Source organism: Harpia harpyja, chromosome 3 (assembly GCF_026419915.1).
Source record: "Harpia harpyja isolate bHarHar1 chromosome 3, bHarHar1 primary haplotype, whole genome shotgun sequence".
NCBI lineage: Eukaryota > Metazoa > Chordata > Aves > Accipitriformes > Accipitridae > Harpia > Harpia harpyja.
In genome coordinates this window covers 11,274,431-11,301,763 of record NC_068942.1, presented here as the reverse complement: position 1 = coordinate 11,301,763, position 27,333 = coordinate 11,274,431, and the positions used below count along the sequence as shown (strand labels likewise).

At 36.9% G+C, this 27,333-nt stretch overlaps 1 protein-coding gene across 4 annotated transcripts in view; it reads right to left on the bottom strand.

Annotated features, from left to right (window-relative positions):
* Nucleotides 1-708: 708 nt before the first annotated feature.
* ATG5 (autophagy related 5) overlaps nucleotides 709-27,333 on the bottom strand; it is an 85,014-nt gene continuing 58,389 nt past the window's right edge. For all 4 annotated transcript variants that reach the window (XM_052781403.1, XM_052781404.1, XM_052781402.1 and 1 more), the window contains one exon: nucleotides 709-3,072. In XM_052781403.1, the coding sequence (XP_052637363.1) occupies nucleotides 2,936-3,072 (137 nt within the window). In that variant the 3' untranslated portion in view covers nucleotides 709-2,935. The remainder of the gene's footprint in view (nucleotides 3,073-27,333) is intronic.

The following is a 27,333-nucleotide window of genomic DNA, read 5'->3' as shown; positions in this document are numbered from 1 at the left end:
CCCTCCCCAATATTCCACATGAGAACTGCTGCTCCTGTAGGCAAACACCTCCCCCCCCCGCCCTTTTTCTGCATTTGCCGTACCTAATGCGAACCCAGGATTATAGGTACCTTTTTTTTCCCAAAGAATTAATGCAAATTAATTTAAAACTAAAATAACAGATTTCTAGCACTTAATGAAAAGGCATCACCTTGTTTGCTGACTGACAGTGGGCTGAGTGACAGCCAGTGGTATCAAAGAAATGATTGGAAAATTCACTCTTTCTTCACTGAACATTCAAAAATGGAGGTAGCCATTGCCAAACAACATGAAATACAGTGAAAACAGCAACAAGCTCTATATTTTGCTCTTTTTTAAACTATGGTTTAAGTTGCTCACCAGATACGCTTAAATTCTAAATGTAGAGGAGTGTGTGTGCACGTATTTCTTCCAGAAGTTACAGCATTTCAAAGTGAAGAAAAGTAATTAAGCCACAACGCAACTTCTGCTCCTATTGTATTCACACAGTAAGTAAAAGAAATTACAAAAATGTTATTTAAATCAGGTAAAGCAAAGACGCCACTTGAATTTTGTGATGATGTGCTTTTGTTTAGATACATCACCCAACCAGCTCTTTAAGAAGTTCCTACTTATTAAGTATTAATTAAATGTTTTTGTCACTCCATGACAAAGATCCTTATTTAGCTTGAAATAAAGACAGACTCAAACTTTGTTTTATTTTTTAATAAAGTTTAAATAGTTAAAATAAGAGGAAAGAGTATGTTTTAAAGCCAAGCTATTTCTTTGTTCCATGCTAGGCCTTAAAAGTTGGATTTACTAGCAAATACGGGCCATGAGAAGAGCGCTGTATACTTAAAATGCTGGTGTAGAATATATTAAAATAGCCAGTGACTTACTCCAGCTTACCTTAAAACAAAGGAAACACAATCTTTACAGTTTTTTAAATGTACTGCCTCTTATCCTGATTAATGGAAAAATTATCCCTAAAAAAGACTTTTTTTTTTTTTTTTTTTTTTTTTAATATGAAGACTCTACAAAATATTTGCTTTATCCATTGGCAGGACTTTGAAATTCTCCAGAATATTTAGATGTGTCTGCCTAAGAAAGTTTATAAATGCCAATCCAACACTGTAACAAAAATTCCAAACAGAACTGGAAATTAGAGTAACTCAACCAAGTCATCCCACTATAAGAATATTACATTTCACTTCTGCATAAACACAGATCAGCATGGTTTGTTTTGTTTTAAAAATTCTTCATGACCCGCAGAATACAGCATAGGTTTATTTCACTATTACCTTTTCCCTTCCATTTCCTTAATGCTATTTCCTCATTTACATTTAAAACACTAATTTGTCTACTGACTTTTTCTGCCCTTAGGGCTTTTTTCAGCCTCGATTCTACCCTCACCCAAAGAGATCCTTCCCCTCTTGCTTCTTAAAGAGGTTTTTGTTTGATTGATCTTCATTTTCTTCTTTTTCAGATACAGGTAAGTGTCATACCATAAAGGGAGCATGGAAATGAATGGGAATAGCACTGGGAGTTACCGGGACATTTGCAAGCCAAGACTTTGAGTAGAAACTTCAACAGCTACCATTTTTGAAAGAAAAACGTCATGCTTGCTTTATATTTGATAATATTTGACATATATGATAATATGTCTACTATAAACACAGTCTTGTGCCACAAACAGCCACAAACTGCAGACAAAGCAATACAGCACACAGTCTGATGAATTCAGTGTAACACAAAAAAAAATGGTAGAGTCCTAGTAGCAGCTGCAATGGTAACAAACATTTAGAAACCAAAGCGATCCAATAACCTAAAAATACATCTGCTAAAATAAGCAAAAATCTGTGCAATGAGATAAGAAACTTCCAAATTTCAGACTGATTGCTCAGGGACCACAGTAGAAAACTAAACTCAGATGTAAGGAAGTATTAGCTTGGAAAAGCCTCAGCTTTCCAAAATTCAAAATTATTAAAAAGCAATACATCTGTTTATCATTCTATGATTTAACTGTTTTCTAGTCTATGGGAATAAACAGCAGGATACAATCATTTGCAACATCCGTTTACTTTTTTTTTTTTTAACTTTTAAAACTAAATTAAGAAAATATTCTTACAGAAAAAAAAATTTAGATGAGCACAAAGAAATGCCATGACAAATCCTGAGACAAATTATCCTACATCATTGCTAGTCTATGAAAACCGGTTTGAATAATAAACATACTGGAATATTCAGTGACAGCATACAAATCAAAAGTATTTGTAAATTATTAAGTTGTGCATGTTTTTAAATGACAAAACATGCTCACGGGTTTACTTTAAAATCTCTCACTCCTTGTTATCAAAGTTAAAAGATCATTTGCATACCAATACACATACTGTAAACATGAACTTCTCATTAAGGAAAGATGGGTTTACAGTAATTTGATCTTTTACAAAAAGCTATTGGTAACTGAATCTCTCAGTGCCTAACTTTCTAGAAAATTAAACCAATGTTTCCACTCTCAAAGTTGAAACACTACCACTTTAGGAAACAACCCTGTTTATTTGTTAATCAGAAATACAATCATGTGGCATATTTCCATTTGCTCTTCGGCTGACAGTTTCAGCTTCATTATATTTTACAAGACAACAGCAGACTTGCAGAGGTCCCGTAAATTCTTTCATATCGCAACTGATTTAATTACAGTGGTGAAGAAAAGCAGCGGTGATGCAAAATAAGATCAGCCCAATTGCCCTTATCTGATGATAGGATCTCTCTTCCTGTTTGGCTTGCAGCAGTGAGGACTTCTTGGTTTGTTTCGTTTTTTTGTTGGGTTTTTTTTTTTCTGGTCAGGCTGCCTCTGTCAAGACCGACAAAAGCAAGAAGTTGACATGCCCTTATAGTTCCAGCTTGAGAATGATCCTCATACCAATATAGCTGAGTTTCAATCAGTAGGTCGGGGAATGATACTAATGTGGAGAAAATTATCTGGATAGCTCATATGTTCGCTTAGCCACTGTATGGGTGTTTCCAGCATTGGCTCAATTCCATGAATCATCACTTGAGTCTTCTGCTCTCCATCTAATTCAAAGAAAAAGAGAAACCACTAGTATACTGTTCAAAGTTCACAGAAAGATTAAACATTTACTTATAGTTAATTTACGGTAGATTTAATTGGTGTTACAGTGTTTAACATTTAACAGAACAAAAAGCAGGAAATATTGGTATGGAGAAAGCTAAGATTTCCGTTATCTAAAACAGAAACTTTGAGTTAAAATTAATTCCAAGAAAAAATTGGGTTAAAATGAAACTTAATGAAAGTGCCACTCTTCTTTATTAGTTGCAAGTTTTTTTTTCCTACAGTGATCACAGCTTGATGTCAACACAGTTAAGGCATATCCATCTCGCCTGGCTATAAGCCATATGAATTTTACACAGATCATGCTTAAGATGTTGAGCTTCCTAAAACATACTAATGAAATTGTATTCTTAATACTGTGATCTCCTGAAAAAGCTGGACTATGTGTAATATGTCACACATATAATACATGTAATATTCCTGAAGCAGTTTTGTTTTGCTAAGAATAATTTACTTAAGTCTCTAGCAATATTTCAGAGTTACTCAGAAGGCTGAGTTGGCACCAGCTTTTTCTCACTTAGTTTCATCTTTTGAAAAAGCTAAGTTAGCAAATGATTCCCAGTATGACAAGATTATTTTCTAAGAATATTTCAATTTTTTTTATTTATACTTGTCCCGGAGGATGCAAGCACTTTGATCCTTTGATTCAAATGATGGGAACCAGCTAAAGCAACTGACATAACTGTCATGAAATGAACTAAAAAAAACAAAAAATGAAAATTTATTTCAGAGCCTTGAGATGAGAAGAGCATCTGAAATATGCTCCAAATAATGGTTAGGGGAAAAAAAGTACGCAGTGACCTTTTACTGTTTTTATACTATACTCTGGCTTTCTCACATGGACCTACCACAGTGAAATCCACATTCAGGGCTCAAAAACATCACCGCCTTCTCTAATTGGCATTTTATGCCCCCCTCAACCATCTATATTACGGAACAAACCACCATGCTCCCCAAGAGTTGCATGGAAGACAGCAGAATCTAGAAATGAAGGTACTATTACTGGCTCTTTCATACAGCTACCCCAGTTGTAGCATAATTACTATTTTATAACATCGATAAAATCTTATTTGTTTGGTAACTAAAATGATTTGACAGCTGCCTGAAGAAGTTTGTATTATAACCAAGTATTTATACCAGCACAGGCTAAATTAAACTAGGAAGAATCATCCTTGAATACGCTGTTGACTTTATGCTAGTAATAATTCTTCCTGCAGAAACGGACAGTTACGTTTGCCTAAAATAAAGCATTATACATTAGTTACATGTTACCTACATATGGTATCATATTCTGTACAAATTATTGATTAAATATATAAAGCTTGATTCTCTAAATGGCATAGTATACACATTATCACACTAAATTAAGCATAAACAATTGCTGGTTTCTGGTTTTATTGCAGATAGGTCAGAATAACACAGCACGTCATTTAAAAATAAACTTCTGGTATTTCCAACCAAAGCAGGTATTTATTGGGCTGAAACATTACCAGTCAGATTGTCAAGAGTATAAAAGGCAAAAGAAAAGATCTCAGAAACCAAGTTTTTACATTAAGAAGTTACGGAACATCTAAATATTTTTAATATTAAAAGTAACTCCCAAATATATGTATTTAACATTTTCAAATTAAAATCTATCTATGGTATTCTATGGTACTCCATAAATTGGCCACAGGGTTGGTGACATTTTTTCACATTTCATAATATTATTTAATTTTCAGAAACAACTAATTCGCATACACAGATGGCAGAATGCTGTTTCAGCATTAGTACTGTGCTAGCCACCTATACATAGCTGAATTCTTAGCAAAAACTTGCACAAAAAATAGATTAAAAGCTTTAGAACCTCAGTATCATTTTCTTGTCACTGGAGGAAAGGCTTATAGATGATAAAACACTTTCTTTGGCTCTTCTTTTACTGTGTGACAGAATTTGGATGCATCCCTGCTCCCTACCCAACTTTGTCCTTCTCATACAAATCTTTTATTCTGTTCCTCAGCAAACTGAGAAAGTCTCAGAGGTCAATGAAGAATTTACAGTTTAATTAAAGTCTAAATCTGTGCATTAGCATTGTTTATGCTTTAGTATTACCTCTGACAAAGCATCACTTCTCCTTAATTCCTTTTCCCCCTTGAGGCTTGACTAAAGAGATCTTATCTACCTATTCTGTGTTTACTGTAGCCTTCTCTCACAAAATCCATTTTTTTTACTTTAACATTCTTCCCTCCTTTTGTTACTAGGGACCATAAACTCTCACTTAAGTCACATTTACCCAAACTTTCTTCAACTTTCATGTTTTCAGTAACTTCCCTATTTTGAATCACATACAGAGTCTTTCTCCTATAGATGGCTCCTCCGCTTTATATAGCAAAAAGTTGTCAACAGCAAATACACTAAAAAAATTACTGGAAAATATTCTTGTTTTCTCAACAGCTGTCTAATTTGTACCCACTATTACCACTGTGATCTGGGTTCTGTGTGATTTGCTAGCTATCATGAAAGCTTCATCCACCTGGTTTATAGCTATAATAGATTTACGTAATATTTTTCCTTCCATTACTGTTCACAGTCTTAAGAGTTGTAGCTTATTTTGTATGCATCTTGACACACCAAGTGCTGTCCTCTTCTTCCCCACCACATATTCTATGATAACAAAGTCTTTTTAGACTGACAAAATGTCTCTATAAAAGTGTACAAGTTGCTAAACACAACATACATTTAAATGAGTGGTGTAAGATTTAAATGACTTACAAAGAAGATTAATGCCATTCTATGTCATTGAACCAGGTCTATAAAAATTAGAGCAAATAACTCTGCTCATCAGTAGTGCAAGGGGTCTGGACCTGATAATATCATTACTGTCAATACCCTTTTTACAATATTCAGTAATGTAGTAAAGAAAACAGGATTTCCTCAAACCCAAGAAATTCAAATTTTCCAGTCACCTCACTAACTTTTTTTTTGCTTTTAAAATCATGATAGAATTGAGTTACATGTTAGCTATCATATAAGCTAAAGATGGTTTCTTTTACTTTGTTGCAAATTAATCTCGGGGGAAAAAGAAGAAGTGGAAATATCAGAAAAATAAAAGTATAGCAATTCATGTTTCGTAGGAAGTTTTTATAATGTGTGTACGTAGTAACTATTTACTTAGAGTATTTTTATACTACTGAAGTGATGAACGAATAATAAATACTGTTTTGGCTTTTACAAAAAAATAAAAGCCTCAAAACCAATTAAGTCATCTCCTATCAGAGTGGTTGTCCCAGAATTAAATGATTTTTCTTCGCTTTCCTTGTGGTAATCCATGAATATAGAAGGCACTATAGCCTCTGAAAGTCACTAGTGGCAAGTGATAAGTACAGATTACAAAGTTTTTTGGTAAAACTTAACAATATTCTGTCTCCAGAAGGCAGATAACTATTTTCACGTTGTGTACAAAGAAATTTTTGACGTATTTCAGATCACAATTTAGACACTAACTCAAAGGCTGCAACACTTAAAGTAGGGACCTGACCCAGGCTAATAAATCATACCATGTCAAGTCAGAAGAGTTTCCCAACTCTGTACAGAAAATGGAGAGAAACAGGCAGCTCTGAAGTGAAGGTTTTAAGAAGAGGTCTGCTTCTCTCTCATCTATAAGGTGCCTCAGTGTTCCTGATCAGGAAACCACCTTGATCCAGCCAAAGAAAGTATTGGCAAAGGACTCTCTTTTGCAGATAGGCATCTGCTGGAAGGAAGCAAGAGATAGTGGCTGTTGCATCTCAACAGAGTCCTTGAGGTAGTGGCTCAAAGCCCTCCTCAACCTGAGGCAGCTTGAGTCCGCTCTCCCTTCTTTAAGGAGAATGCCCTAGCTACTACGGTATTTGCTGTTGCTAATCCCAAACTTCCTCTAAAAACTCTCAATGTTCAAGAGTCAGCGAGACACAGAGAAAGAACAAAGAAGAGAAAATCTGTAGTCTTCAGAGAAGGCAGGAAGATGTGCAATGTCATGGTATCACATGGTAGGTTTTTCTGTTTCCTTTAGCTATATAAGTTATTGCTTGTGAAGTAAACCTCTCGATATTAGGAAATAAAAGAATTTAATTAGCTCATTCAGCATCAATTCAGATTGTTACACATACCTCTGTTGCAATCTAAATACATTTTTCTACTGAATTATCTTTTTATTTAGAAAGGAAGAATTAAAGATAGAGGGAAAAGATTGGTTTTGAGACAGATTCGAATGCCTAAGAGTAGTGAGAAGGCACTACTTCTGGCAAAGGTACATATTTCAGCCATTTTTCACTCAGATTAGCACCACAATGATCACCAATGCTGCAGCTACATACTCCCTTTCACCTACACAAGATTGGCTTCTCTAGCTAGACTACATCTGTGATGCACCACTTAAAATTCTTTAGTAGATAAAATACCTCCCTTCTGATTTGTGGCCTTTAGCAATCACCTGTCAGGACAATTTAGCTGGCTTAAATTCTTTCACTGATAGACAACATAAGATATTTAGGATTTAGCAAAAATGGCCCTGGAGTACTTCAAGTCCTCTGTACGCAAGTCCTCTGGAGAGCAAGTCCCAGAACCTGCCTGTAGTATCAAAATGGACAACGCAGAAACCACAGCTTCTTACTCAGGGCAGCACCACTTGCAAAATTGGCTTTAAAACCCTAAAAAGGGCAATAGAACCCTGTGCTCAAAAACTAGGAGCAAATAATGCACTACTTGCATGATACAAGGCTGCAGGACTATAGTGGACAAGGATACTAAAAAGTATAAGGAGTAAATATAACCAAGTATCATGCAGTAGCAGCCTTATGAATCATGTAACAGAACTAGTTTCCAGCTTTTTCAGCTGTGAAGTGGTCCATAAACATTTGCTTGCTTATCTTCAGATATGTTCTGGATTAGATGATACTAAAGGTATTCCTGACAATAGGTTATACCAGACTGTGGGAAAACTCATCTTGGGTCAGCGTTACAAGGAGCAGAGCTCTCCTTTTGTGGCTGTGGTGCAGCTGCTTTCCATTCCACCCCTCCTGCTCCTCAGATTACCAGGCAGGAGGACAGGCCTTTAGGTGCATGTACCCTGAAGCAGCCAGAGCACTCCTTGACAGCATGTGCTCGGCAGCTGGTGTCTCGGACACCTCTGAATCTGAAGAGACATACCAACATCTTCACCGGGAAGATTTTCATCTACCTCTTTAGGATCTCTTAGGAAATTACTTACAGATACATAGCTTTCAGTAATGTGCTTCACTAAGTTTGTTACTGACAGATATTGCTGACTCAATTTTTAAAGGGTACAGCCAAAGCTGGGTGGGGCTAAGTTCCTAGCAAGCAAAGGTGAAAATTTCCTTCTTGAAAGCTACACTTCTGGTCTAGCACAGAGGATCATATGTGCAATTATTTACAAAAGACTACACTACATTAGCAAGCAAATTCAAAGACTATGTTCTAACCTGTAACTACAGGTGGTAAGACAAAACTGGACAGTGGTTGAAGTTATCCTTCCCCTCTCTAGACACCTCAGGTTGGATATTCTAGGACATACAGAGAAGAGACAGCCCCAGACAAGCCTCATAGTCTAAAGAAGTACTCCAGTGACTTCTGCACCAGTAGTAGAATATAAGTAAACAAGCACTTGATGAACATACTTCACTTTTTGCACTTTTAAAGTAGGTAACATCTCTAAAAAACCCCAAACCTCAATATTGTCAGTAATCGTTCAATTTGATACAGGGATCTTTCGACTGCTAGCGCTGAAACTGTTGAATAGCATCTAGCTCTTCAACAGCAACCTGTCCCAAACTGAAAACAGCTCCACCAATGTCTGATATTAAAATTGACAATGACTGGATACCATTCACAACAAAACAAGCTTCGCAATTATTTATTTATTATGTGCTAAAGTCACATGTGCTCATAAAATATCCATAAACTTCAAAAAAATTAAGCTAAGGAGTATTATAAACATTTTCACATCACTTTTGTAATATTTACTTTAGCCAGATAACATATCTTCTTAAAATTATGGCAAAATATTTCTTTGCTTAGTGAGCAAGCTTAGCTACAGAATGAATTCAACCCATCTATAAATCAAATACTCACACATTGCTTTTCTTAAGTATCTTTTTTAAAAAAAAGTTAAAACATATTATTTCAGGCTTTTCCATTCATGAACTCAAATCTAACTGGAATATTTCTGCCATCAGTTTCTGGCACGTGTATGTGTAATATCAACCAAAGTACAGAAACACAGTGAGATGTTCAGATTCCACAGTAATGATTACCTCAATATAAAGGTCTCAAATACTAAAACAAACTTGTATTTTAAACAAATCTTACCTACTCAGCTGAGTACTAACAGGTGCTCAATACTTACACAATTTTATGGGAAGTACATACAAAAAAAGTTGAACTTGGTCAAATCTCTTGGCCAAATGATCACTTGCTCTTTGAATGAACTCAGCACAAGTACTTCAGACAGTGAACACAAGTTCCCTTTACTGATACGAAATATTTTATATTTAGGAAATGATAGCTTCAAGGTCTAAGGTTACTATACATTCCACTGAGCAGGGTTTTTTTTAGTTAAAATTTTAAAAATAGGAATAAAATCTTAGTATGAGTTTTCAGAAGCTTCATACTACCCTATTTCAGCCATTATATTCCAAGCTTTCCTTACTTTTCTGTGAATTCCACCCTATTGCAATAAAGGACCCCGCTCGTCAGAGTAGTAGGCTCCATTGCTAGAAGCGACTCATTTTCCATAGCAATCTTAACACACTTTTTGCCTCACTTTAATTGCACGTAAATTACCAAAATCCTTATTCCCTTCTTCTCCCCTAATTTGGAATAATTGTCAATTTAAACAGAAACACAGATGATAGATCAGATCACAATCAGCAAGACATGCTGTTCAGCATCCTCTGACCAAGAGCAAGAACGCACAAAAAATTCTGCAAAGCCGACTTTAAAATCGCCTAGCCACAACAAAAGGTTCCTCTGACCTCAAAAATGTAGGGGCTGATATGTGACACAAAAGCACAGGATTGACTTTTCCTTCCTGCTACATACCCTGCCAGCCCTGGGGAAAGCCACTGATGCTGATTTCAGGTGAAGAACTCGCATGCAGAAATACATGGTCGATGCATCATTCAGAACAAGTCTTCTTCCTCAAAATGATTCTGTATCTGGAATAAACATTGTTCCAAACACACAATGTGGTATGGAGAATAAGAACTTCAGTTCCTGGATATAATCTAACTTCCCAATATGAATATAAGTAAACAATCAGGTAGATCTGGTTAACTGGCAGCAAAAAGAGAATATCTCTCATTTTAACCACTGGTAGTAACATGAGTTCAATTGCTCAAATTGAAGGTCACAGTTTTCCTAAATCTGTGTTCTCAGCTCTGGATATTCTTGATATCTACACAAATATCCCACAGAGCTTTTACCTATGGCAAGTTCCTGGCCTCAAAGACAACTAACAGTAAATAAAATCCACAACTTTGTATTTCGTTTAAAAATATCTTTTAGAAGGAATGTTAATTCTTAATAGGTTTACCAAACAACTTCTTACAGATAACAGAACAAGAGTGCTTAACCTATCTTTTCTAAGTCATTATTTTGATGTTTTAAATTCTTCTCCAAAATGAACAGTTCAAAACATCAGTCTCTCTCCATCCTGGAGTGTTTTGGCATTCATATTAAGTGTTTCAATTTCACCCTTAGAGTGCCTTAATGTCATCTTACTGGAGTCCCTTCTAAGAACTACTGCTTCTTAGTCCAAAATGCTATGATAGAACTAGACCTGTATCAACCTCAGTGAACTCTGTTCTTGCAGAGTACTTGACTACAAAAGCCCAACTCCAGGCAAGATATCTCAAGTATTCCTCCATCGTGACACTGTCATGAAGTCCATACTCACCTATTTAGCTTTAATTACTGCTGCTATTTCTTTACATGGTTTTGACACAGGCCAGTTGGCTGATCTCCACATGATCTTCTTGTGGCATGAACATCTCCTACTTGAGTTTAGACATTTGTGACTTAAAGGAGAGAAGTTTTTGTCACAGTTCTTAGTATGATTACATTCCCTGGATTATATTCCAGCATGGTCCTAGCTTTCTCTATCCTCAAAATGCAAGTAGATGAATATTCAACATTATCATCTGCATTAAGTATCATTAAATACTGAGATCAAATCAAATACTTGGCATCACTCCTATTCATCATTTTCTTCTCTATGCAATTTTTCGTCTCGTTATTTCCTGTCATCTTCTACCTCAAGTCTATTCTCAGGTTAAATAGCCACATTTCTGAAATATAACAAAAAAATGTGGATTAAACTAAAACCACAAGCAAAAGTTCCTTACACTTTGGAGCAGCTTATGAGAATTTGGGTTACATTTCTAATCTCAAAGCAGCCAGAAAGTATGTAAACAAACTAAAAAACTTATTTCTATTCCACTGAAAAAGTTTTTAGAGAAAGTGAATTTGGCCTCAAACACCAGCAAGTCCAGGTTGCCTTAGCAGACTACTTTTAACAATTCTCCACACAGTCTAAAACAGTTAACAGTGACAGTAATGCTATTTAAGACAACCAAGGGGATTTTTCCTTCTGTAAAAGAGTTCATGCAGCTCAGTGGAAAAGCAGATAGAGGATGGAAATGAAAGCTTTACTTAACTAAACTTTGTTGGTTTTATTTATTTATTTTTTTTTTATTCTTGTATATTTAATAGAAGCTTTTTAATGGGGTTGTTGTAATAAGTCCCAAACTAATTTATTGCAGAACCCTAAAATACTTTTCTTAAATATCTAACATTTTAGTAGTTAAAAGGTTTTAGAAGACCTTACAATGACTGAGCCTGAGATGCTTCCCATCAAACATCTAGCTTCAGGCAGGAAAAAAAAAAAAAAAAAAAAAAAAAGACATTTTATAAGATGAAACTCTCAGGAAATATTCTTATACCCCTTCTTCTTTAGCATCAGTGCCTTAGCCTCAGCCCTGAATCAGCAATAAACCTGTGCTAGTTTGTAAAAGACAGGGAATAGCAATTGAAGCTTATAAAACAATTTCCTGCAATAGGTTTAAGTTTGGCTATACACATGTGAACAAAGTGGCAAAGTTCAATGCAAATCATGCTGCTGTTCCATGTAACAGGCAAGCACACAGTACATTTATATATACAAGGAACAGGCAAGGTGTGCATTAAAAGACAAGCACTTGAATGCATGACAAATTGAGCCCAACTCATCCATGGTATGTTTTCCATTGTTGAGGGAGAGCTAAATCACTTTTAGGAGTTGTGTAGCTTTTTTTAAACAGCAGGCATCTTGACTTACAATAAATTAACACTTTCATGCATCATGCCCTTAAGTAGATTTGAGGTTTCCTTTCCCTCTAAACTGTGTACAACTGACCTTCAGAAATTAAGGCTACCTCTGTATACAGCTAGGGAGCTAAATGTGATCAATATGGTTCTTTCTCTATAAAGACTGGTATAATGCAAATCAATCTGCTGTAGAAGACCTCTTGTTGCTAATAGTTTGTAAGAACTTTTATTATGTCATTCTTTTCAAAATACTGTTATGCCAAACAATTAAATAGGAAATTCTCTATACAATCATATTATATATTCCCTATGCATATGCGCATTCATACACTTTTAAAGGTTTTTAATGGCATTCTTGAACTTTCAACCTCTATTTTACTTCATTTTCAAGTTACTATAATTTACATCATGCCTGCAAATATTCCTTGATTGTAATAGCCGTCCATCTTTTATAATGAACTTTTCAGCTAATCAAATGATGAACTATTCCTAGCGAGGCAAAGCAAAGAAGGATTACTGTTGCTGCAAAATCATTGTCAATACAGAAAAGACCAGCACATTTACTTGTTTTCATCAAGCCATAATGCTAATTGTTAATTTATCTGCCCAGTTTAATAAATCAAATTCAAAAGTGGACACTTGGACATAATTACAGTTTAAAAACATATGCCTGAAAAAGTGATAAGCGTTATATACAGATCAAAGGCTTAATGTTTGCTATTTCATGTTGTGTACCTTCCCCCATTTAACTGGAGAAAAATAAACTGGTTTTGCCTTTTTTAAAATGCTACTTCCAGCAATATTATTATGATATTTAACAAAGTAAACAACTTCACAAGCAAACTATACATACATATGGAGATGAGTTATTCAATTAACTCCAAAGTATGGACAGTTTTGTTCCATGTCTGACAAATTCTTCAACTTCTGCTAAGCTGATCAGTAAAAACTCAGCTAATTGAATCCATCGATGTGAAAAACCACAGGCTCAAGTCTGTACTGCAAACTTCAAGCTGAAGGATTTCTGCTTCAGCCATGGCGGTAATAGTCAGTGGGGTCAGGTCAAAGAGGGTTAAAGTGAGTCAGGATATAGCCAAAGGAATACATCAAACACTGATTTTAAAAGGGCAATTAATCTTAGACAGAAATGCTTCCTGGGGAATGAGATCTCAATCTTAAGAGCACACTACATGATGTAGCAGTAAAAATGTACATATACAAGCTTAGAGAGCTTTCATCCTCTGATCACAAACAGAAGGGGAGTGCTGTTTATCAGAGAAATACAAAACCTTGCTAAAATACTTACATTAGCTTCTTCCGGGCCCTTACTCATTGAAAAATAAATTCTTTAATGAGCAGGCAATAGAGTTTGCACACATGAAATATTTTTTTCTGTACACGTACTGTAAGTTCTTTTGAACAGCTAGTCGATTAAAGTATTGAGAGATCTCTACCACAGTAAAATTACAGAATTTAGTCTTGCAAAACTCAGGAAAGAGTGGATAAAGGAGTAATGGAATACCTGAAGGGCTCTTTACTGTTACTGAACAGTAACTTTAAAAAAAAAAAAAAAAAAAAGAAAACTAACCCTCCCCACAAAACAGCTACCTGTTCAGAGAAGTGAATTTTCATCCAAAGTTCATTTTCATTTTTCCATTCCAAAATACCAAGAGAGTTCGCTTCAAAGCTGACAGATTATCATATAATCTTTATTTTTAAGGAGAGTTTGGCTAGTAACAAGTATTTTTTTTTGTTTTAGAGTTCAGAAAGTATCTTTCCACTTTACAGCAGAAAAGTAGATCCATAAAACTTATAACACATACATACAGCATTTGCAAACAGAATTTGCTAAGTTAGTATCATTAATTTGTTAGCAATATTACCAGGAATCATTAGCTATGTGGACAAAACACTGCAGGTACATAGCTCTGAAATAAGTTACAGCTAATTTTGCTGCATTAGTTTGCAATTTAAAGAGAGCTGGCTTTGCAACCACCCTTCCATCTGAGGATACTGATCCCCAACATCACAAGTGGCAGAATGGCATCTATTTGTGTATCTGGTCCCTACATCTGGCTTCTTTGCTTAAATTGCCAATGAGTAAGAGTTTGCATTAAGAGCCTGGACTTAGTGAAGTTTCCCAAAGTGTAGATACCTGCTGCATTTTGCCATTGTAAGTGTAGTGATGATACCATCAGGAAAAAGGGCAAGGAGCACAAGAGGCATTCAAATCTTCAATGACTATAGCACCTCCATGCACATGCCAAGCCACTGCGTAAGACTTTGGCTTTGACGTAAGGAAAAGTTTTACCTCTATTTTCTTACAAATATTCTCCAAATCGCTACCAGTGCCAAATAAGATAGCAAGCACAATTTATCCACTGAATGTGAAGTTATCAAAATCTCTGATTAAAATGATATTCAAGAAGGGGACAACTACTACTGACAAGTGCTGCTGAATCCTTAGAGAAGAGAGTAAGACACAGCAAATAGTGTTTATTAGTGGATTACTCTGCTTTACATAATTGGTAAGGCTGCTACTTTTCTCCTAATTATTTTTTGTAGGTCCTTTAGTTTTGCAGGTTCTCTTCTTTTTAGCCCTGTTAAAGGTATAGATATAGCTCATAAAATGGACCAGAACCGACTCTCTGGACCTCAAGGCAAGTGTCAGAGCACAGCTCATGTCTATTCAACTAAATTATCTCCCTTTCCATATTGCTTACTGAGAATAGTCTGCAGACTGTTAATCCATGAACACTAGCCAAATTTTCTGGGAGAGTATTAATTAGCCTAGACCAAAATTATGCCAGAGAACTGCTAATAGTCATACAGCACAAACAACACATGTTCAGCCCTCTTTTACTCACTAGTATAAATAAAAACACTAACACCACAGTGTCTAAATCCAGTTGTGCACTGCAATGTCCTGGTTGAGAACTTCACGCTGCAAGTCTTCACAGAGGTTTACTGCTGTCTCCTGAAAGCTTTGGTAGACCCACTGAAGTCTCCAGTTACAGTTGTACCAGTTACAGCACTAAAGGCAGCAGTGATTATACAGCATATGAATGTTAACAGGATGATGACCTCTACCAAAAAAAAAAAAAAAAAAAAAAAGAATTTTGGAGCACTCTCACATTTTCTATGGAACTAATTGTAAAAAATATCCTGTAAGTCAGTATACTTCGTGTACCTTAGCTGGTGCTGACATGCTTGTTTCTGTGAGCAAGGATATATGAGAAAGTAGAAGAAAAGGTTTTGTTTGGGTTTTTTTCTGTGACGTTTTTGATGGCTCAGTCATACTGAGTGACCTCTGTGATCTTCTTGGGATAAGACAGACTGATTTAGATCAGGATTCAAAAAAAATCAAATTCTTAACTCTGCTACTGACCTCAGTGTGACCAGGTGCAAGCCACATCACCCCTCTGTGCCTCTAATTTCTCCTTCCTTTTTGTTTCTCTTCAATCATCTTTTGTCTAATTGATAAATTCTGTGAGAACACACTGCAATGTCCGTACATTGCATAAAGAACATGAGGTCTCCTCCTAAAACACAAAAAATACTCCTTTTAAAACTGAAAATTCACTGCAACCAAAACATTTTGTCAAGATGCTTTGATTCCAACAGTTTTCCTAAAACTCATATGCACAGCAGATTACTGACAGAAACTTGCCCAGTTTCTAGCAATTTTCCGCAATCTTTTCTTGACTGCCTACATTTTCAGATCCACAGCACTCCATCAGGGATTTGAGGGTACGACACTGATGGTCCCAGGAAGTGCAGCTCTACTGCAGCACATGAAGCAGATGGCTCTAGGATTAAAAATCCAACCTCTCTTCTGCAGAGAATGTTAGAAGTGCTGGCTTGTGATTTCCAAACAGAATAAGCTAAATTTTGAAAAAGTTATTTTGCTCTGTGGAGGATTTTACTTTCTCCATTTCATACTATGTTAATAATAGACTTAAATAACTCTTGTGCCTCAATAAAGTCATTGGCCTTCTTACGAATTTAAAGAGAATAGTCTGGAGTCTGATACTAATAAAACTTATTGGGTGGCCAACAGAACAAATTTAGCTGAAGCTGAACAAACTTCCAAAGGCTTGTCCGAAAAACAGGATTATTTCCCTATTTGTTGTACCTCTTCCTACATTCTCCCCTTTTGAATATGAATGCGTGTGCATGCCCAGAAACCACTTCTAAGTCACAAAGAAAAAGCACATTACTCTTGTGATATTAGGAAAGTTGGTGGATGGAAGAGGAAAGACTAGACTAGAATAGACCATTTCAGTTGGAAGGGACCTAAAATGATCATCTAGTCCAACTGCCTGACCAGTTCAGGGCTGACCAAAAGTTAAAGCATGTTGCCAAGGGCATTGTCCAAACACCTCTTAAACACTGGCAGGCTTGAGGCATCAACCACCTCTCCAGGAAGCCTGTTCCAGTGTTTGACCACCCTCTCGGTAAAGAAATGCTTCCTAATGTCCAGTCTGAACCTCCCCTGGCACAGCTTTGAACCATTCCCACACATCCTATCACTGGATACCAAGCTGTAGAGAGCAATGAGGTCGCCCGTCAGCCTCCTTTTCTCCAAGCTAGACAAGCCCAAAGTCCTCAGCTGCTCCTCGTAGGACGTTCCTTCCAGCCCTGTCACCAGCTTTGTTGCCCTCCTCTGGACGCATTCGAGGACCTTCACATCCTTCTTAAATTGTGGGGCCCAGCACTGCACACAGTATTCAAGGTGAGGCCGCCCCAATGCTGAATACAGCGGGATAATCCCCTCTTTTGACCGTCTGGTTAGGCTGTGTTTGATGCACCCCTGGATGGGGTTTGCCCTCTTGGCTGCCAGGGCACACGGCTGACTCATATTGAGCCTGCTGTCGACCAGCACCCCCAGATCCCTTTCTGCAGGGCCGCTCTCCAGCCACTCCTCTCCCAATTTACACTTGTGCCAAGCATTACTCCGTCCTAGCTGCAGGGTCCGGCATTTAGACTTGTTAAATTTCCCATTTGCCACTAGGAAAGGGGCAGAGGGCTCACAATCTACCAAATGGATAATCTTTGTATAGCTGATTGACATAAAGTTGGAGCAATCCTTAAAATCAAGTTATGCTTGCTGTTTTCTGAGAAATTCTATGCAGAAAGATCACAACCAGCCGCAGATCCCCATGTTTTTTTCTTTTGACAGCAAGCAAGCCAGAACATTCTGCCTACACAGAAGCCCTGATTATGCAAAGAGCTTTCTTAGAAATGAAGATGGCTAACAAGAAGCCATATAAACAGCACAGCTGCCACACTATTAACTCTCAGATTATTTGCACCTTTCTGTGTAGTCATGACAAATTAATTCTATATTTATTAATTCTGTGGTCATGACTATTAATTCTGTAATCTCAAGACAACCTCTGGACTTCCACCCCTTTTGATCAAAAAGAACTACTAAATCATAAGGCATGCAATTTTAATACAGAAAAAACAAAAAAATCTTTCCACTTCAACTTTAAAAAAAAAAAAGCAGCTGGGGCAGGTAGGTGTGTGGGTGGGTGTAAAAAAAAAAAAAAAAAAAAATCGGAAGTCAGACAGATGAAAGGCAGATGCAGAAGGATAATCCAAGCAGATGGCCTGGTTAGGAAAAGATAACAGGCACAAATAATGACTCACACCAGAAAGGAGACGTACATGATGACCTCCTCTAACACGGACAGCACCATTGAGTCAAGGACACAAGGAGAGTGGAATAGCTTAAGTAGTGGTTTGAAGTTCAGTTCTGACCTGCAAGATGACTCTTGTAGTAGAGGAGACAGTGGACTAGAATTCATATCGCTCATGAGCTTTTAATCATCTTTTAGTATGCCTGCACACTACAAGACCTCTAACCCTTCACAATACTGTCATATCCATGTGGAATGAAAGTGTGGCTAAAACTGACTCAAACTGACTGGGGCTTGTTATACTTCTAAATGTAGGTGGCTTGGAAAAGTATTTCAACACTGTACCTCCACAGCACTGAAAAGCAGAGACCAGCCTGCAGAGAGCACAAGCAGTCAGACTTACTAGCTAGACATGGGGAGCAAAAGCTTCCTAAGTTTGCTCACCACCAGAGCAGCAAGGACTGGGATGGTGCTGTGCTGCTCCTCTCCTTGCTGTGCAGCTCCCATGGTAAACCCAGGTCAGGCTAATTCTGACCTCAGACAGACCAAGCCCAGTTATATTTCATGTCAATTCAAAGACATTCACACTGCATACATTTATCTCCTTCTATTGCACTACTTGTCACTTGCATCAAAATTAGGAGCCTACATAGCAAATCTAATCTAAATTCAGTTTTCTGTTTGACTAATTTACTGGAAGTCAATACTTAGAAAACTGAGGGAGAACAAAAACAATTAATATGTAGTCTCTCATACAATATACATTACAAAAAGCTGAGAGTTAATTGAAAACAGTTGATCCCTAATTTTACAAAATCATTCAGTACAGCAAGTCTTAAGAGAAAAATCCTGGAAGTCTTTTTGATCCTTGTTTTATTTCTGAAAGAATTAATGACACTGCTGTAGAAAGAGGTCAGTTCACACAGCTTTTCTGAATGAACAACAATGCTGTGAAAACTGGGATTGATTGATAGCCTACTGTTTGCGTCATTATGTCCAAATGTTTACCATTTGAGTCTTCAAGGAAGCATGAGACAAAAATCAAAACAAGTTTTATGAAGACTTCAACAACACTGGCAAATTAAAATTGTATCCAGAATTGTTTAGACATGATAGCAGTGGAAGAAAACTGTTTCCTTCTGCATGATACAATTTCTATCTTTGCATTATGCACAGTGTCTTAAATTTCTGGTGTGGAAGAGGAAAGAAGTATTTCCCTCCCCCAGAACAACTCTGTTTTCTATCATTTTAACCCTTTGCCTCTTCAAAGCATTCTGTTGAACTCAACACTGTTTCCTCTTGCAGTTGCTGCTCTGTAGTTATGTAAGATCATACTGTGTTCATCCCCTTCTCCTAGTAAGATGAGTCACCATTTCTAAATGAACTCTTTACAATATTAGGGTGTTCTTTTACAGGAACCTCATAAATGTCTACTAAACAATTTTTTTTTTTTTTAAATCACTGTGAATTATTCACTTTTTTTCCAATTTGATAAACACTGAAGTTCAGAACTGGTATCACTACTTCTGGAAACAAAGGCCTCTCAACTGGCAACAGGAACACCTATCATGAGATGCATAAAACCACGGGGAAATGCAGCATGACCTCTCTAGCAGCAACAGATAGATAACACCTAATTTTATTTATCTGTCATAAATAACATTGTTGCTGTAAGAAGGTAGCTTAATCTAAGTAAGACAGAGGTTATTAGACAGTAGGGAAAAATAGCCATGGTGCTGTCTCCTTCAGGCACAGATAATTTTGTTATTTAGCAGTTTTGGGAAGAATACCCATAAGTAACATGTTCTACCATATCCACTATGTGACCTTATGCTATATTTGCAGGCAACAACATGATCTTCTCTTCCTTACCTGCGTAGAAAGTATAACTATGCAGTCAGTCTAAGAGACCACAGGCAATATCAAGCTTCATCTCAGTCTGTTCCTCCATAATACACTAAATGTTCTCACAAATAGTAATAACTCTTGAGTTTAGAAGACCACCTAATTTTCTGGAACTGGAACTACTGCTGACAATTCCACTTCACCACATAAGAACTGTCCAATTAAAGGATCAACTTTTGTCTGTGCAAGTGGCATCCACAAGCATAGGAAAAAAGATCAGACAATGAGTTTACAAGCTGTAGCATGAATAATCAGAATAATCTGATTCTAACCCTGGAGTCCTCATGAATGGGTGTTTCATATTAAAATAAAAAAGACATCTGTCATGAGCTTAGATTCAAAACTACATGATGCACAGTCTATGAGAAGTGAAACAAGGACTTTGGACTGTTGGCTGGAAAGGATTTTTTTATGATTTCAGGAGTGTAAAATGGTGAACGAAAAGGGGGACACTGGACAATTTTATTTTGGACTTCCCTGAGTAACCAGGACATTAGTCGTCTTGGAGGACATCTGAAAACCAAGAGATCTAAACTGGGAAATGGAATAATGTTGATAGAGAGGCATGGTCCCTAGGTATCTAAATATTTTAGACTTTTCATATCCAATGGTTCAAAAAATTGTTGGAAAACTCAAGGCAACTGAAGTAGAAGTACAGAAAATGGAATACCACAGGACAAAAGGATGGAAAGCAAGAATAAAGAAGTAAAGCAGAAGTGACAATGACTAACTACTTCCCTGAAAATCTAGATCTGTTTCTATGAGGAAATCAGCTAAGGTTTGAAAAACTACAAAAATAGTTATACAAATTATAGTGAATTTAATCAAAGAAGTAGAAGAGCCAATTTTAAAGGATGCAAAAGCAGATATTAAAAGAGTAACAAAGGACAGCAAGAGTTATGTATGACTAGAATAGAGGTATTGAATGAACACGATGCAGGGAAAAGAAAGGGAACAGCTGTAGACCCATTGACACGAAAGAAAATAAGATGGGTCAACACAAGTTGAAAAAAGAACTGAAAAATAAGTGCCACTCTTCCATGATGCTGGGATCAAGATCAGAAATAATTAAACATTGCCCAAAACCTAAACGACTAGCTTGCCTCGGTTTTAAGTATGAGCAACTAGGGAGAAACAAATGTAAAAACAAAACCAACCCCCCCCCCCCCCCCCCCCGACAGGATATGATCACAATGGAGAACTAAACACAGTTTAATATGCTCAAATTGCAGAACCTGCAAAGTCTTACTTTAAAATACTGAAAAGTGAAATGAAATTGCACATCTTCTAGTAAGGATTCCCAATAACTCTAGGGGATCAGGAAAAGTAGTCCACAAATAGCAAGCGAAGTATTATCTATACAACCACAGAACTCCCAAGTTTGATTTCAACTGTATGCAGCCTTTAGACAAATTTCAGTAAACAATAATTACAGAAATACAGAAAATAAGTACTAATAAACAGCATAGGTTTATCCATAGTATAACTTCAGATTGAGGCATCTGTCTTTCATTTATGAACTGCTGCGTAACTGATAAATTACAATTTATTATTGCAATAACTAAAAACCAAATAATAACACGCCCAAAAGAGATTACAGTAGGCTGCAATACAGAGGAAGTGATTACTGGATTAGTTTGTGTCTGAGAATATTGATTTTAATATTTATTAAACATGACAAGTAGGACTTCACTGCTTGCCAAACTTCATGTCAACACAGGAGGATCAGAACAAAGAAAAAAAAATTGAAACAAATTAAATGCAAGGTGATACACTTTCTGTGATGACTTGGTCTTACTATTTCTGTTGCCACATAATCACAGCTGCTGCCTGTAAAGCAGCTAAATAGGCACCAAGGAAAAAGAAAAACTACTCAGCTAATGAGAAAAATATCTGATTTAACACCTTTGCTGTCTAAATACTCATTTAGACAGAAAATTAGAGAGGGTTCTATTAGATCAGTTCTAACCTAGTCTTCCGGAAGAAAGTACTGTACAGTATTGCAGCAGGAGTACTGTAAGGTAAAAAAAGAGCATCTTCCCTGCATGTTGTCTCAACATTGCATTATTCTTACAGATGTTCGCTACTAATAAAGTTAGTCATTCTCCTTCTTGTTCTAGAGGAACATGGTATCCTTTACAGTCAAGATAAAGTAATTGCCAAAAGTTTTAAAGAACTACACTGGCTTCTTAATGCTTGTTCTAATTCAAAGTACTGCTTGTCTTCACACTTTCTGATCATTACTAGTTATGTATAAATTACTTGATATGCATTTTGACAAATGGGTTCCAAACTGCTACAAACTCTGCAACAACTCCACTGCAGTGATTAAGGATAAAAAAAGAATCAAGCTAACACTCCTTGCAGTCTGAAGAGTTAAAGGACAGACTCCAAGTAGAAGCCACTCTTTCCTTTGGTCTAACAATGCCCATGACAAAAAGCCTTTAACTTTTATTCATCAGTTTTCCTCTGATGAACAGTTTAAATAGATGAAACTATTCAGCAATCCAGAAAGGTGAGCACTGTACAGCATCCACCAAGCAGGATAATATATACATAGTTGAATAAAGGACCAGTTTGAGGAGAGAGAGGAAAGTATGGGTTGGGATAATAACTGCTCAAGTAGTTATTTTTTAGAGCAATTCAGCAAACAATAAAAGCCTTGAATAAATAGTTTCATAAGCTAATTTAAATAAAATGCAGTATCTGAACAGTCACCCACAGTCTGTAACAGTCCAAAGTAATATTGACACAATATTTTACAAAGACCATTTTCACTATCAGTGTTTTAATGTCACTGTTCAACCTGTTCTACTTCTGACAATGTTCTTTACATGGTGTTTTCAACAGTTGGTAATCAATGTATATATTCAATCCACATATATATATATTTTTTCATTGAAATATTTTTTCTCAGCACAGTTAAGAGAGAGACTTAATTATATCCACGTTTCCTAAAGCAAAGGCATATAGACACTGTGGGTGGTTCTTGAAACCCTTCCCTCCCTCTTCTTGTGGTGGTCCCCAAGTATCTGGCAGCAGGAACAGCTCACATATATGGCTACAAATGCTGAGTCTGAAAATCATATATACTGTGTGTTCCCACGGCACAAAGCTCAGTTACGGATGTCACCATAGACAAGCAATCACAACAATTACCATGAAGCTTCCAGTTGAGTGAAAAGTCATTGGAAAAAGAAAACCATAGAGGAAAAAGAAAAAAAAAAGATAACAGATGGAGAAAAACAGAAAGAGAAGCTCATATTGATTGTGTTGCACTGACAAAAAGATGCAGCTAATATCACCGATGCATTAACTCACTAAAGAGGGGGGGTAAAAAACAGTCTTCGAAAAATATCTAATTTTTTGAAAACAAGAGAGAAAATGGTTGAAAACAACTTGCTTCACCAATATCTATTATGTCTTTAAACATTACCTTTGCTATAAACATTACCTTTGCTACTACTTTTTTTTTTCCTTTGTTCAGAAAAATTTAGTAAATCTAAACTTTGATAACACTGAATAAAGTCTGAAAATCCAGACGTGGAAAAGACTTTGCCATCATTTTCTAATACACCTTTGATAATGTATTCTATTTTGTTACAACATTATTTTAATGCCTTGAGCAGAATAAATATAAACTGTAGATCAAGACAAAACAAGTTTACAAGAACAAAAATTAGAAGATACCAAAAAAGGTCCAAAGAGAATGGTTTTTAATATAATGAAATTCACTCAGTCTTGACCATAAGCTATTTTTCTTTCATAAACTGTTTCATCAGATTTTCCTGTGGAAAAGACTGTATTATCATTTTATAGATCACAAACTGAAGTCAAAGAGACATTATGGCCAGAAGTATCCATTTTTTGGAGGGTGGGAAAGAAGAATAGTAATGAGAGGCCTAGAACTTGACTTCAGACAGTGCCTGGTGTTTGCACACTCAAAGCCTCAGAGCTCTTGCTGATTCCAAGTACAAGCAAGCAAGCTGTTCAGCAGAACGCTCACATTGATCACTGGATTTTTCTGGTGCTCCTTGCTATAAAATGGGTGGGTTTGTTACAATCAGCTTGCCTAGTATCACATTTGAATGAACTCCCTAGGGGAGAAAGAACTGAATTCAATTCCCAAAGGCAGTATTCAGCTGCCTAAATTATAATACTTCCTGAAGTACCTTAATTCCCCATCCATCATTTCAACAATCAGGACAATGATTTTTCACTACACAGCCCTGACACTAAAATATGCCCAGCCTGGGCAGGAAGAGAAAAGTCTCACAGAAAACAAAGGGAGATGAGAGATGGAGAGTGATTATAAGCTGTATAATGATCAGCGTGCATATGTATGGAAATTAAGATTGTACAGGCAGTCTACAACTCTGACGCCTCCTAAATTTCAAGTATTCAACTTCAAATGGATACAGCTATTTTAGAAGAAAAACATTTATGCAGTTTCCCAGGTTTCCAAAAAATGCTTGCAAATTAAATTCTCACATGCCCATAAAATGAATAGAAACACTCAGCTCTACAATCTCCTCTGCATTTTGAACCGATAGAGCATCTACTGACAGAGGAAGCTTGTTAAACTCTCAGTGAACCAGCATCAGAGAGAAAATGAGTTGACTGAGTGGGTTTCATTGAGACTTCAGCAGCACTGACATGCTAAGGTTCTGTAGTCTCAGGAGTCTAGTCCACTTGCTGTGAAAGAAGGAAGTATGTCCTTGTTATGACTGCTAACATTTCTATAGGCAAAACTCAAGAGTGGCACTATGCAGTCTGGTGAGTTAGTGTTGGGGGGTTTTTTAATAGCTCAAAGGTGTAGTAGAGCATGAACACTTAATATGGGGCACATTACATTTGAATAGGGAATGAGATGAGTGGATAAAGCCAAGCAAGAGAATAATCAAAGTTCCCTTATTGGCTAAGTTGGCTAAGTGAACAAAATATGATGAATCGAAGCAGTCAAGCCTAAACCACTCCTGCACTTCGCACCTCTTAAGTACACTAACCTTACCTGTGCATGTTCTTCAGCAGTAAGAATCACTGCTGCCATGGGCATCCATCTTTTCAGGTCTTTTTCCCTAAGTCTGATCCTTTCTCTATCATCTCTCCATTTTGTCCTAGTTCTGCTTCCTCCTGATCTATCTCCTAGGTCTTTTTTCTTTCCATATTGCCATGCTTAATTTTCTACTTTGTATTCCTGTCTGGGGTACAGTCTACTTGTACAGCAAACCCTGAACAAGTTTCCCCCAGTCCCTTATATGACTATCTCCAGATCCACCTGACCATGTATCCACTTGCATCTTCTTCTGCCAGTGCAAACTGCCCTTCTTTTCAACTTTTGATTCAAGTTGTTTCTCCAAATGGGTCTCCAGACCATCCAAATCACTTTGCCAGCAAGATGTCCGCTCCCATTCTTTCATGGATGCCTTGCACAATCTCAGTGTACGATCCACATGCAATATGCTTCTTTTTCTCCCTCATCCTTTTAGTATCTCCTATCCCACTTACTCTGTCCAGGTGTTCCGTTATGTCAGTTTTTGGCTTTTGCCCTAATCTCTTTCATCCTGCCTCATTGTTTATAGTCACTTTCCCCATCACATTTAATGACTCCCAGATCTGTCATTTTCTTCCAAATTACTCGATCAGTCAGTCTGCCTCCACCTCCACTGGCTCTATGTATCAGTATACCTCCATATCTCCTCAAGAGTTCACATTATTTTCTGCATTTAGCTCAGACAGCTTTCCTTCTGTTATCTACCAGAAGACAAGGAGAACACTCAGAATATAAGAACAACAATTGAACAACGCAACAATACAAAGCTGTGTTTGTCCTGGTTTCAGCTGGGATAGAGTTAACTGTCTTCCTAGTAGCTGGTACAGTGCTATGTTTTGAGTTCAGAGCGAAGAATGTTGATAACACTGATGTTTTCAGTTGTTGCTCAGTAGTGTTTAGACTAATGTCAAGGATTTTTCAGCTTCTCATGCCCAGCCAGCGAGAAAGCTGGAGGGGCACAAGAAGTTGGCACAGGACACAGCCAGGGCACCTGACCCAAACTGGCCAACGGTGTATTCCATACCATGGGACGTCCCATCCAGTATAGGAACGGGGAAGTGGGGGCAGGGATTCACCGCTCAGGGACTGGCTGGGTGTCGGTCGGCGGGTGGTGAGCAATTGCACTGCGCATCATTTGTACATTCCAATCCTTTCATTATTGCTGTTGTCATTTTATTAGTGTTATCATTATCATTATTAGTTTCTTCTTTTCTGTTCTATTAAACCGTTCTTATCTCAACCCACGGGTTTTGCTTCTTTTCCCGATTGTCTCCCCCATCCCACTGGGTGGGGGGGAGTGAGTGAGCGGCTGCGTGGTGTTTAGTTGCTGGCTGGGGTTAAACCACGACAGTGTTACAGGAGAAATTCTGCTTAATCCTAGGTAGCTTACACCCATGTGAGGGATCAAATTTATTAAACTCTAAGTCTGAGCAAGTTACTCAGTAGAATCTTAGGGAACAAAACAAGGCCAAATTTAAGCAGATTTATACAGGAACAGAGAAGTATATTCCTATACAAGGAAACCCTTCTGCCAAATTTCAAATCGCTCCTCCTAAGTGTAAGAATAGTACCTATTTTAGTTTCTTCCAAGTAATCAGCATTTTTTGCCCCCATTAAGCAAACAGTATAGGGGGTTTTTTTAGCCTTTAACAAAAATGAACCAAGCAATTAGCGTAGCACATTTCTATTCTGCTATTAAAGGTTGGTGCCTATATCAACATCTGAAAAGAACACCCACTAACCAGAAGCATCAAGTCACTAGTACTCAGATAAAATTACATTGCATTCATGTTTTTGATAAAGGCAGTAACTAGCACATTCCTCATATGCAGCTTTAGCAAATCTACATAAAAATTATCATCCATTATATCCTGGAATAACTTTTGCATAAATGCTTTTTGAGTTTCTTTCATATAATTTGTGCTCGACTGCCTTCCAAGTCAAAATGCACCATTCTTCTTAAGCCCCCCCCCCCTTTTTTTTTAAATTCACTTTGTACCTTTTCACTAGTGTCTGTAGGATCCTCACACTTAAGCATTTAAAAATGGTTAAACTTGCTTGTGCTAACATTCAAGTATCCATTTGTACCTTGTTTTATCTTTTGGACAGTTACTTGAAAGCATTACCTAAAATTACTCTCTAAAGTTTATAGTAGCTTTAGGAAAAATGGACACATGGCTAGCAACATTCCATATTTTTCTTACCTTTTTTTGGTTTTGGAAATTGTTTCCATGTGTTAACAAGTATTAAAGCGGGGTAAA